This window comes from Castor canadensis, chromosome 7 (genome assembly GCF_047511655.1).
Source record: "Castor canadensis chromosome 7, mCasCan1.hap1v2, whole genome shotgun sequence".
Taxonomy (NCBI): domain Eukaryota; kingdom Metazoa; phylum Chordata; class Mammalia; order Rodentia; family Castoridae; genus Castor; species Castor canadensis.
The window spans coordinates 100559099-100573475 of record NC_133392.1 but is presented as its reverse complement, the minus strand read 5'-3'; the positions used below and the strand labels follow the sequence as shown (position 1 = coordinate 100573475).

At 34.5% G+C, this 14377-nt stretch overlaps 1 protein-coding gene across 2 annotated transcripts in view; it reads right to left on the bottom strand.

Moving 5' to 3' along the window:
* Nucleotides 1-14377, bottom strand: part of Erich3 (glutamate rich 3) — a 99147-nt gene that overhangs the window by 52259 nt on the left and 32511 nt on the right. For both annotated transcript variants that reach the window (XM_074079754.1, XM_074079753.1), the window contains exons 4-7: nt 13575-13646; nt 11845-11973; nt 7175-7333; nt 2270-2482 (exon numbers count right to left, since the gene is read on the bottom strand). In XM_074079754.1, coding sequence (XP_073935855.1) covers nt 2270-2482; nt 7175-7333; nt 11845-11973; nt 13575-13646 — 573 coding nt within the window. The remainder of the gene's footprint in view (nt 1-2269; nt 2483-7174; nt 7334-11844; nt 11974-13574; nt 13647-14377) is intronic.

Genomic DNA, 14377 nt, shown 5'->3' with positions numbered 1-14377 from the left:
AAGAAAAAACAGAGATTTTAAAAAAGACCAAGTGAGACTGAAGTCTTATGACTAGAGACAGACATGCTGAGGTCTGTCAGAGCCAGGATGCCTGTGGACCCCATACTGTGCTTCTAAGCTGAATGCAGACTCCCAGAGGAATCTGGCTCAAACAGTGGTCTGTGCATCACTTGTCATGACAGTAGGATGAAGGAATGTCTGATCTCTCTTCTTTAGTCAGATAGAGAAGCCCATTCCCCTAACCACATTCCTGCTGTACACACAGAGCCTGGCCCATAGTAGGACCAGGCACCCTGATTGTGGTGAGTCCCATGTTTCCTCCAGCACACTCATGATGACCTCACTTCTTTGACTTCTCCAGAAGGGGTGCCTAGACCTAACCCAAATATTCTATTCAACTTATAATTCCCTGAAAATTTTGTCCCTTCATTACAAAGCTGGGTTTGAGCTTATTTATGAAGCTTTGTGTATGTAACTAATAAATCTCTAAAGAAAAGCAAAGGTACAGTTAACATGGAAGTCAATATAGTTGGTTGGTCTGGGAAGGTCAGGCTGTGATGGGGAAAAAAATAAGGTTTGCATGTAATATGATAATAAAGATCTACTTCATTAAGAAGTGGTTTATATGTGGGTGCTCCATTATTTTTTAACTTGTACAAATAGATTTGACACATTCTTATAGTTCAGGAGATTTACAATTACTTTTAGAGTTTATCCTAGTAATATAATTCAACATCAGAAAAATCAAATGCTGCCACCCAAGTATTTAAAGATGATAAGAAAGGCACTGTTTTCGCTAATGGGGGACACACACTTCAAAGGACTGTGTTCATTGGCTTGGTGCCATCATACATTGGTTCAAAAGATGACAGTGGATGTGGTAGATTCTATTATCATTCCAAATATTCACTGTCTTTCTCCGTGAGAGGATAAGGGTTACCACTCTGTGGCTGTCAGGCTTGACCATGAAGCAGCCATTGCAATGGAATTCAAGTGAACAGCATATGCCACAAGAACGTGTGATGGTCTTGCTGTCTATTAAGCCAACACACTCCAGACTCTATGGTCTGAGCTACAGCTGTAGTCCAAGGTTCAGATTTGCAGCTGCTAAACAAAGATGATCATGGGATCAAAAAACAAAACTTTGTTGTTATAAGCTGGAGTTGTTCGATAGACTAAGCTTCAGTAAGTTACTCTTTGCAGCAATGAAAGGAGAAAACTGATGGCTAAGGTTATAGTTCGTGATGAAAGAACTTAGTTACTCCATATAAAGCCTGTGTGTGTTGAGAGGCAGAAAAAATAGAGGCAGAGTAAAAATCCAAATTAGAGAGGGGGATGGCAGACAGCAAGGTAGTACAGACCATGCAAGGGTCAAAGATCAAGGACATGGGGCAAAGTATGGTCCTCAAGAGTGAGAAAGACATTCTATCAGAGACAGTAATAAAGGAAGCTAACTGGTAAAAATCAAGGTGAAAGAAGGAAATTTGAACAAGCAGGAGAAAGAAGGCCATAGTCCTTTGACAAAGTTAAAGGTAGTGGACAGTTGCTGGTAGTGAAATGTGGACATGGTGAAAAGAGAGACTTCAAAAGTAAGGCTGGTTCTGATGATTCAGAATGCAGAGTTTGGGTGTATACTGATATTTCACTCTCTGATGTTCAATCAGGGAAATGTTGATAAACCTATCTGCTAAGAATCCCAAAAGTTACGTATAATTAGTAGTGTTATATTTACATAATGAAAGTGAAGAGATATTTTGCCTTCTTATTAGCTTGAATTGCTATGAAGTTCACCTTGCCTTAGAACTATGTTCTTTATCAGAATTTTCAGGAAATTAGAACCACAAACTACAATTTTTAAAAAACACTGAAAGAATTTTTTCTAGCTAAGACACATTAATTTTCCATAAATCATAAAAAATAAAATTTGATAAGGTATATAATATTTTCCAGGTATATTTAAGTCCCTGAACTCCAACAAATTAAATATTAAGATATTCTGAATCAGCAAATGATTTAGAAATGAGAGTTCAAACTAAATTTGAACACAGGATTTAATGTCTGTCATCAAGTGTACTAAATTAGTTTGCTCAACCAAGCTACTCAAATACTCAGTTTTAGCTTAGAATTATACTTATAAAATTATTATATTTCTTTATGCAATGGATTTTCCAATTGATTCCTACAAATTCTTCTTCTACATATGTAGAATTCTAATAGTGCAATATAATCTTCATTAAATTAATAAGAAAAAAATTGATTTGATAATCACCCCAGTAAAGAGAGGTTCTAAGCCATTTGGAGCAGTGATAGGACGAACTCTCCTCCTTTTCCATGTTTCAGATCGATTTTCCTTCGTGACCTTTGGGGGAGGAGGTGAAGGTATCATAGGTATCACGTAACTGTCAATGTTTGGAAATTGATATAGATTCGTTTTCTGTGAATTGCCCATGGAGTTTCTGAACTTCATCATTGCCTTCTTGCCCTGTAATCACATTTTATGATGATTACAATGAGACATTTGATGATGAACCGATGAAACAGAAGCAGAAACCCAATGTGACCCAAATTGAAAGACAAGTCTGTACAATGGATATTACATTCAAACACAGCTGATATCAATAGACAAACCAAAAACATTTAAATCAGGTGACAAATGGATTTGTAGTATCCATAAAAATGTAAATATTCATAAATTTCTCACCTTATGTTAGCATAGTTTCAAGCCAACATACAGCCTAAGAAACACTTAAATGGGATTTTTCCTCAACGATCATCTAAATCTCTAGGAACCTACTACAACTAAACAATTAAAAATCAAGAAGTTTCTAGTGTTATACTTTGAAGTAGAGTTGGATAGTATATTCAGCAATAGAGAGTTGTACTTTTTTCACATTCTGATTTTACAAATCCAGACATTAGAATATCCAGGATTGGCAAGGCTATAAACAAAATGGCAACTTCCAGACACTATTTAAGATTATTATTTCAATCTTTATGAAGAGCAAACTAGACTAACATAGTGCTAAAGTACATAATCTTATACCTAGAAATTCTAACAGTAGGAATAAACTCTACAGAGATAACTACACTGGTACCCTAGCATAAATGTGCACAAGGATACAGACATACACTTGCATATACACATTTACATATCGATATATATGCATATACATAATTGATCTGAAATATCAAAAAATGCAACATCCTAAAATCCTTTCAATAGGAAGATATTTAATTAAATTTGGCTAGGTATGATAGATTTTCACTAGGTTATAAAAAGAAAAAATGTGAATCTACAGATGCTAACTTAAGAGTGCATTATAATGCATTCTTTTTAAAGAATTTATATGTGGATTTTGACTACAAAACAAGGGTGACTGGGAAAATTTAAACATGGAATTGTATTTGGGAATATGTCTTCATATCTTTGAAAGTTTAATCACCATATATTACCTTAATTATTCAAATCTAAAGGTATGGTCAATAATTGCATTATATTTTCAGGTATAGTCTAGTCTATATATTTTCACAAACTAATAGTTTCTGTGTATCTGAGGTACTTTTCCAAACCTTAAGGAATCTTTAAGGATTTTTATCCATTTTACACCAATATATTTGTCTGTATATGTATTTTTATTTATATGATATAAATTTATATTATATATTTATTTTTAAGTAATTAATTTTCATTCAATTTAGTCCTTATTCGAGATTCTTAATAATGAAAAATTTATTTTTAAGAAAAGTAAATTATTCTCCAAATATTTTTCACTGCTAAATAAGTAAAAGCATATTTCTAAAGGTATATGTAGCCCAAATTTTGATTGAAAATAATATTTTTGTGAACAAAAAGGTATTTAAATATATATTAACCAAACAGTTTACTATTGTTAGAATTATTGATATTGCAATGTATTATGTTCTTATTTTTCTTTTTTCTTACCCTTTTCTTTTTTTCTGCAATGGACTGCTTTTATATTGGAATATCAGATAAAAACAAGTAAAAGTAATAGGAATAACAAAATCGATGAATCTTGAAGTTTGAGGGTTTGGAAATTTTTCTTTAATTTTTTTCTGACTAGGTGTCAGTCAGTTGCATACCTTGTTTGCAAATGGTTTTATAATTTAAAAAATTAACATGTTCTTTAACTTGCTTTTCTAGCCCAAAGCATCTTGGTTATCCTTCCATGCCCTTATAAATACTCTATTTTAAAAATCTACTTCAATATGCTGACATTGTCAAGAAATATACCAATTACTTAAGTTTCTTTCAATTGTTCACTATTGCAAATATGACAATACAAACTATCTTTCAATCTATTTCTTTTCATATATGTTTATGTTCCTTGGATAGAATCCTACATGTTAAAACATGAGCACATTTATTTAAAGCTGTGATGGATATTCCCAATATTGCCTTCACAAATAGTTGTACCAATTTCTACTACTGCCAACAGTATATGAGAAACTCTCATTCTGAGGATATTCATTTTTAGTCAAGTGATTTTTTTACTTGATTGTACTTCAACTAATGTTTTTGATCAAAACACGTTTTCCTGAATAAGACCACCCCATTCCTGCTACTCCACAAAGTTTAACCTACTTTTATCTTTTGTACTTTTAACTATTTCCCATATGTAATATCTTTTTACTACTTATTTTTTGTAGTATTGGAGTTTGAACTTCAGGCCTCGTGCTTGCTAGGCAGGCACTGTACCACCTGGTCAATGCCTCAAGCTCTTTTTTGCTTTGGTTATTTTTGAGATAGGGTCTCACATTTATGCCTGGGCTAACAGGGACCATGATCTTCTTATTTAAGCTTTCCATATAGTTGAGATGACAGGCATGTGCTACCATCCCCAGCTTTTATTGGTTGAGATGGAATCTCAGGAAATTTTTGCCCAGGCTGGCCTCAAACCATGATGCTCTTGATTTCTGCCTCCCAATTAGCTAGAAGTATTTTCTTGAGCCACCATAATCAGCCTATATCCTTTAATCTTCAAAAAGCAATAATAATTCATTAGATGTTCACTATGTACAGACTTAACAATCATGCTGACTACTATTCTTCAGTAGGAGTTTCTTACCTGATTTTACATTAAAGTATTTCCATCATCAGTGCCACTGGAAGAAAGAACATGTCTTTTCTACAGTATATTTTCCTTGTGTACATTACACAATAAATTCCAAGAAATTGCTTTTGTCTTCCTTGGTACCATGTATCAGCAAATTTTAGACCAGTACTTAGCCCATGGTACTGAATGAAAAGTGAGTTTAGATAATCAAAACTAACATGGGATTGATCTCAATCTTGTCAGTATGTGAGCTTTCACTGGGTGTCTATCCTTCAAAAGCCCACATCCCCTAAGCTTGGAAACAGGAAAATGAGTCGCTATATAGATTTAGTTAGTCCAATGGCTCAGAATAGATTTAGAAAATCACCTGAAAGAGAGAAAATATTGCTCCCTAGACAAAAGAACTTGAATACTGTCTGACTGATAGTGCTCAAATATCTACGAAAATGTACCAAAGTAGAATTAATAATTGTAGGAGCTTAGAAAAGAACATAGTCACCTGGGCAAATACGGAAACTACTCATTGGGGTACTATTTAGAGGACAGGAAATCCTTCCCATTAGACTTTGAATATTTCCAGTCCTAATGGGAAAGTTATCCCTGGAGAATAAAGAGGGTGTAAACCAAAGACCTTTGAGTTTTCTGGTTCTATTGGCAAACTCATTCCTAAGATATATGGGTTCATCAGGTCATCTTAGCCTGGCCCCACTGACATTCTGTTATGCCATATTCCCTTCATTCTGATTCCATGCTCACCAGGCAACCTTCTCATTGTGATCTGGCTTCCCATGTAGCTCTGCCCATGGGGAAGGGAGGAATACACTTTTTCTATATGAAGAGATATCTATTTGATATCTCTTAGTGAGTGAATGGACTTTGATTATGATACATTCTCTATTTTTGAAAACATTACCCTATTGTCTGTTATTTTTAGTTAGCCTGAAACAGTCTTCCAGGACCTTGCCATTCCTGAACATGGGCTGAAATAAGAAATCTGTAGTCCTTCAGTAGGAAACTCTATCCTAGAAAGTGACAAATGAGTTAACTTATGACCAATAAGTTCCTGCCTCTCTATTAGCAATCTCCTCAAGACAAAGATCCAGCACTTTTGGACTAATTTCTCCTGGTTTCTGAGAAGTTACCATTAAATTAACTGAAATAAGGTTGGTAAAAAGTGCTTACAAGTTGAAAAGCACACTAAATGCATTAAAATATTAGTTATTATTTTTAGAATTATATTTATACTTTTACTGTGAAACAATCATCTATTCACTTGCATTAATGTCTTACTGTCAAGGTTATCTGTCAGTTAAAGATAAAACATAACTTCATACGGGTTCTGTTTCCTAATAAGGAATGGAATATAATTCATTCCTTTCAACATAATGACAATTATATTCATGACACAAGTTCTTTCTTAAGCTGCAAATGTTTCTTCTTCATATTAGAAACTCAAACAATGCTCTCCCTAGTTAATGAATATCCTAATTATTCCTTCCTGCTTAAGTAATTCACATATCATAGTACCGTACCTCCTTCCTGCGCTCCATCTAAATGAGTGAAAATTACCAGGGACAAAGCCTTGAAAGAGAAGCATTAGGCAAGTTCCTGAGTGATTCACTCAGCATTTTTAAAAGGTGGACATTCTTTTCCTTATGTAATTCAACCTTCTAAGAATCAAACTTGAAGCAATTTCATACACTGATGGGAAAGTAAGTTGGCATGCAAATGCAAGCCTGTTCTCAGAAAGTATCATTTTCTAGGTGTCATGCATTTAAAATCTGGATGGAGTCGACACTGGGTCATTTCTGATAGAAGTCATTTCTAGCTTTGAAAAGTATTCCCTCTTTGTTTCTCAGTCAGCCTTTCTGTTTAATGAAAAATTACCATATATTATTATATACATCTTGCTCAATAACATAGAAATAAGTATTCTAGTTAGAATAAGATATAATTAAGAAGTACATAGTAAGTACTTAATAAATTCATAATATAGACTTCACTGCATAGATTTATTTAATATAGTATCTTAAAAACTGTGATAACCCAATATTCTGATCAAGAGTAAAAAAACATTGCTTGAAGAAAATAACATTTACCCCAATGGGAAACGGAACTTCATTTTCCATCAGTGAGGTTTTTGATCTGGACCCCGAAGTTATCTTTGGACCAGTTCTCAGTGTGTGATTACTGGGAAGAGGCTCTAATCGAATTGGAGGCTGCATATGTCCTGGGGCAGTATATGGTCGAGGGGTTGTCTAGACGATTAGGGAAAAAAATTCCATTTAAATTAGTATCTTGACATGTTTCCAGAACCAATTAATAACCCAACAAATTGCCTAGAGTAATTAATGGTGCCTTTTTATTGAACAGATTAAACTTTAATTATGTCCTTCCATTATACATCCCCTCATGACCCAAAGTATTTGTTAAAGCATATGGTGTTGAAGTCATCTACATAACTAAATGCCACAATTATAGAGTATTCTAGACAAAGGAGATGTCCTCTATTACATTCCCATATTTTTATTCATACTGTAAACTCATTGACAATACTTAATTTATGCTGCATATAGAATGGCTTTGCTCAATTAAATTTTAAGTTAAATAATGTTTCTATTTTAGAGCCCTAAAAGGGTATTATTGGAATAGGGTTATTTCTATTTCAATGTTTTCAATATAAATTCTACTATGAATTCTTTAAGGCTTAAGGTTGATGCCAAAGAAAAATCAAGCAATAGGAAAAGCAGATATTAATTATAATGTATTACCATTTCTTCAACTGCTTCCTTAAGATATTAAGAAAACAAAAATGAGAAATTGTAACTGGCAATTTTGGAAGACACTCTAAGAAAAATGGATGTGTTTTCCATCAGAGACATTTTCCATTTGTCCCTCTATCCTGTACACCTTCTCTACCATGCTCTGGGCCCTGGGAGTCTTTTGCTTAGGAATTTAGTAGCCAACCACAGGAGAATTACAGGTGAATTCTACTAAGGAGAGACACTGGCAGGACAGAGAAGGACAACAAGGAAATGAAATGGAGTCTATTACCCTGGAATTGTCCCTAGAAGGTTGTAAAGAACCAGAAGTATCCCTAAACCTAAGTCCACTGCTCCTGTTAAGAAACCCTCTCCCAGCTACAGGTCCTAATTGCTGGTTCTGGAAACCAACCTCTCTCTTTCCACCCTAAGTCTGGGGCTGTGGTTTCCCCCTTTGTGCTATCTTCAGCATGCTTAACATCCCTAGTTGATTTTCCTTCACCAAGCCTGCATCTTTGTAAATAGTTTCTTTATTAAACACTTCCTAATTACTCTATTTGTGTGAGCCATCTGTTTCCTGCTGAGCCCCCAACTGAGATACTTTCCAATCAAGAATGTACTGCAGTGAATACCAAAAGTACCAGCATGGAGCATTAGAAGTGCCTTTTGGGGCATCAACAGAATATTGTAAGTTTAGTATAAAGATTAGCAATGAGTCAAAAGTGGGATAAATGAAGCTTTTGCCCAGTTCTATTATATAAGATAGTAGAAAACCTCTCAAGAATCAGACATGCATATTTGGGTAAGAGGGTATGAGAAGGATGGCACTAAATGATTCATGAATAAAGCTTCATACTTTGACTCTAAAGAATGATGAACAACACATATTCAATTCTGGAAAAGTATATATAAATACACAAAAAATATTAGTACCATTTGACAAGTATGTCTCACCTGGATTAATCTCTGATTTTCTTAAGTTAACATTTACTGAATTATCATGATAGGTCCAGTAATGAGATAAAAAGTAACTTTTAACATCTAATAATGACATGGGACAATTAGTGTCAAGTAGATCACAAAATACTGCCAAACAAACAATAACAGCAAAATACCTGAGGAAAAACCTTAGAACTTAAAGTTCTTAGAATATTTAGATTAAACCAATGAAACTAATAAAAATTAAAGTTTCAGAGAAGCAGTTAGATTTTATCCAAATAGTGAAGCAGGAGAAGAAAACCAATAAGCAGAAAATTGTAAATTTAAACATCCAAGTAAGAGAGGCAGTTGTGAACAACACCTGTTTCCCCTTCTTCACTAGTAATAGAATTTTTATTTAGGAACATGACTGCTATACATAAAGATTGTATTTCCCAGAATCCCTTACAAGTCTGTATAGCTGTACACCTCAGTTTTGTCCAGTAAAATGTGAGCAGGAGTGATACATGAAGCTTCAAGACCACACCCTTAGAGAGAAGAAGTATGTCCTTACTTTCCCTTTTACCCCTTCCCTCTGGCTGGAGCATCCACATGGTGATACACAGTCTTGACAAGTGGATGAAGGCAACACCCTAAGTTTGGTAGATGAGTAACAGAAAAGGAACCTGAGCTTTTGATGACTTCATAGAGTAGAAATGGCATACCAGCTGAGATTCATGTATGTGTGTTGGGTAGGGATGGGGCCCTTATGGTTAAGCCATTGTTATTTGGGGTCTCTACAACAAAAATGCAGCTGGATTAATTGAAATAGCATATGATTTAAAGAAATAAGAGATAATTCTATATGGGCCAAAAAGTTAAGGCTCTTTAAGTCCACACACAGAAATTAAACTAGAGATTTCTGAACAAAGGAATCAGATCACCCAAAGGAATTCTTTCTGGACTCTATAAAACAAACACGCCTTAAAACTCTTCTCTCGATTCAACCAAATACAAAAACATGAAAAATTTACTGTAGAGGTCCAAGAAAGCAGGTTACTGCAAACTAGAACATGATCTATTGGCTGTTGTGTACTAAATTTTACTTCCATGAATTTGCATACAAATATCATTCAGTTAGATGAATGTGGCAGTCAAATGTTTAACTGATTACATTTATCTCTAAAACCAAATCTGCACCATTAACTAACAGCTGTGAGCTACAAACTGTTGTAGTTCACATCAGAAGCTACTTTAAATTTGCTATATTTTAAATTGTAATATTTTCTTGGAATAAATATGGCACTGTGGCTTAGCATTCTCAAAACTGTGTAAGGATGTGAATTGAAATTGACTACCTGGTGATTAGTCAGCTTCACTGAACATTTCTAATTCCTAGAAGATCTCAGGGGGTGAATTTTCCAAGAATGTGTAGAATTAGTTGAAATGGCATTCCACAGTTTTTATGGTAGTGGTACAACTAAATGCCTGCATGCTATTTTGAAAGTTTAGGTGCAATTAGTGACCAACTGCACTAACATTGCACTGGATGCTTTTTTTATGGACTCAAGAAAGTTTGTTTTAAATCAACAGTGATAACCCATAAAGATTTTTACCTTCATCTCAAGGGTACTTAGAGGTCAGGAATGAAAAACAATGTGTGTCCAGGATGGGAAAAGGGACTTGAATTTCTGTAAAATGGGAAATACCATTCCAAGATCACAGTAGGTATCTCTTAGGTGCAAGAGCACCATAGGGAGTGACCATGTTAAAAGTCCTGGCATACCAAAGGGAAAGGCTTTTGAAATGCTGGTGTCAGTGTTCCCTGTAATTCTTAAATTACTTTCTCACTCCTGCCACATTAAGTTCTCCTGGATGTATCATAAACTATTTATTGAGGGTGTTCAGCTGGAAAATTGAAAAGAAAGCTTTTAAAGGGGTTTTCCTCTCTGAAGCAAGTAGGAAGAAAGAAAACAGCACTTGATTGTTTCTTTTGTTTCACCTGGGTTAAGCTTCTGAGAGTCTAGTGAATTGCCACCAATGAAAGAATTATTTGTATACATATACATCAAATCAAACCTGGAAATAAGGTAACAACAAAAGGAATATGGTTGAACTGCTCATCAGGAAATGTCAAAACATATTTACCTTTTGAAAAATTTCAAAGCTTAACACCATATATGATGAACCTATTTCAACAATCTGTAAATGCATGGCAATCTCTCTATAAATATTGTGCAATTCAAAAAATGTTCATACTAACAAGGAAATATATTAGGTTACACAGAGCAAGAATAAAGATATAATCAAGTTATTCAGTTATAACTTAAACCATTAGCCTCCAGCAAATATTTGGCAAATCTTTTCCTGTATCTATATTGTTTCAAGGCACCTTACCCTCCTTTAGGCAAATATCACATCCAAATTATAAATGAATCAAGTTGGAATAAAATACCAATGTGCAATTTCTTTGGATAGAATTTTACATTTAATTATTTGAATTTTAAAGGATGTGGACATGCTTTTGATAATAGAAGTCTAACTATCAGTATTCAGTCACATACACTATGGCACTGTTGAATTTGTCCAGATAAGGTGTTAGTAGAGGGAAGAGCAAGAACAATACCCAGATGTCAGAAAATACAGACCATGTAGGAAACAACTAACAGCTCAATTTTGCTGCATGTTAGGGTGGTAAAAAGGTAGTTGAGGGGAAAAATATCAGGATCGCTAACTTGAGGTCACGTGGTTTGGGGTCTTAAATGTCAGGTGAAAGTCAGGTATTTTTTATAGGTCATACAGGTCCAAGGAAAGTTTATGTGAGTAACATAAGTAATCTGCACATCAAGAAAACTAATCTAGTGGTAACAAGCAAAACAGATTTGGCAGGAGTGATTTTGATTGGAGGTGGGACATTCAATCAAGACAGATGAACAGATATAATACTATAGAATTTTTTCTTTTTAAGACAATATTTTCATTCAGTAGAACTTGAAAGATTGTGACAACTTGATTTTAGAGAGCATTCTTTCTGAAATTAATAAGAAATCATAAATTAATTAGCTGGGACAGTATTTAATATGACTTACCAGTGTTAATGGACTGGATTTTCCTTCATCAAACAAAACAGTATGGCCGCGACTTGTCTTTGGGCCTACTGGGGGATGGGGAGACAGGACTGGCATGTTACTGTCAAGAAATCGTCTTGTGTCTTCTCCCTAGAATAAAAAGAAGATGTAATAAATAAATGCATAGTTGGTAACCTAGGCTGGGTTAGTGCTTGACATAGGTTCATGCTTGACTATAAAACCAAAGTTCTTCCTCTTTCCTTTAAGAGAGCTACTTCTGAGGCCTGTCATGGTAGTGAGAAGAAGATTCTACAGTCGTATCAAAGTGTAGTGCTAAAAGACAGGAAACTGAATCTGCTGTAGCTGTACACAAGAAAGAGCTACAAAAGTGTATCCTCTCTTTTGTGGAAATGTTTATTAAGCAGACCTATATGAAGAGCACAGTGCTCTTCACTACTTTAATCAGTAGAGGCTGACAGAAAATCACAACTTTCCTTAAAAAATTATTCCATACTGCTATTATGAAAAAAGTTTGCATATTTAAAAAAGGGGACCAAAAACATATCCTTGTCAATTACAGGTATGAAGTGAAAATTGTGACAAGTAAAAATCATATGGGGAGGAACTGGAGTGTCTACAGAAAATCTCTGCCATGCTATAGTATGTCTATTTACCTCACTTACCAGGCCTGGCAATCCAGGCAGGAGTGAATGAGGTTAACACACAGCCCTCCATACTTCAGACAGTGCTAGTCATCCTTTATTTCCAATCACATTTTTTCCCATCAGTATCTCAGCTGATAAATTATAGAATCAAAAATTCAGTCCCTGATGTAGGACAATATCACCAGAGTTGAATTAACCACAAATTTCTATACTCCAACTTTTCTGGTCTTGAAAGCTAATCTACCTCCCGTCATTTAACAGCACTTTTGTAACAAGATTATCTTTTGACCCTGACAAAATACTCTAGTCTATCAGGCCAGTGAGGAAAAATTGCAATTTATATTGCGAATTATACTACAGAAACTTTACACCTGCTCATCAGTTTGTGAAACACATTTTACGCCCTGCATTTGTAATACTACACAGAAAATTAAGAACAACATGTGATTCTGAAAGCTCAAGAAATTGAATAAAGCTGCCAACCTAAACTGAAATCTTCCAAATGTACCTAATTGAACTCTCATCTCTTGATTCAAATTTATGTATTTCATAAGTTCACTGCAAAAAAGGGATATGAAATACAAAAGTAGAAAACAAGTGAGGAATTTTAAAATGCCCTACACAAAATGTCTCAGATCTTGTTTTCTTTTGCTAAGGAAGATCTTTCACACCATAATTTTCAAGGGTGACATGTACATGAAAATGTGCCATTGTATAATTCTTAAAATGCCCTATTTTTCCTCACTCTGGGAACATTACCATCGATTTTTGTTTTCTTAAGATAGATGAAGATCCTTTGGCCTCTGTCACAAGAAAATACAAAAGCAAAATTTCAAACTTGCAAAGAATGTTTTCAAGTTTGTCTTTGAACGGCTTGTGCCTTGTTAAAATTTATTTCACACAAACAGCTCCTATTTTGTCACAATCATCTGTAATGATGACAGCCAAGATTCAGGCTTAGTAGAACCATTATTTGACCTCAGCTACATGTTACCCAAAAGTAAAGTACCTCAGGGAACCTCAATAATAACACCACTGCTTTTTTAAATCATAATATAATGAAGTAAAAGAAATGTAACACCTTACCTTAAATCTCTGGATTCGCTCCTTCCTAGCTAAAGTCTCCAGTTTCCTTTTTATTTCAAGCTGATGGTAACGCTAAGAATACAGTAAAGAATGGAGGAGAGAATCATATCAGCTGTAGTAAAGAATATTTTGGAGGAAAATAATACCAATAACTAACTCTATTCTCAATTATTCCTCTTATCATTTAGATGGAGAGAATCACCTGCATAGGTATTCACGTGGGAATATAAATTGATACCATGCTAAAGATCTTAGGCAGTTAAAAGTATTCATACCCTTTAACCAGTCAACTTCATTCCTAAACCCAAGACTAAAACTGAATAATAAGATTTAAGTGTTTCATGAACAAAGATGCTATCTAAAAGGTTTTTTTTCCTTTTCCCTCAGAAAATACAGCAGTAATATAAACTTTGAAGATAAGCGACATGTACAGCACATCCCTGTGATGGGACAGAATACAATCATTAAAGTAAGCTTCAAACTTTGTTTTCTAAAAAAGGGAAAATACATTGTAATACAGGAGAAATTAAGATACAGAATTGCATGGAAATACAACTTAATTGATCGAGTTTTTATCGTGTACCTGTCCCTGTGATTGGAAGGTGTTTTGAATATACCATCTCTAATTGCTAAGCAATCCTATTTTATAAGCATAGAAACTAAGGCAGAGCAGACTGTTGCTGCCAGTGAGGTTTTTGGAAAGTGACTAGGTTTTCTTAGCTCCACAGTGAAAAAGGAACTGGAAGGAATATGGGGCCATCCAACACTGACTGCCATGTTTGATGGTTCCATATGCCTGATCT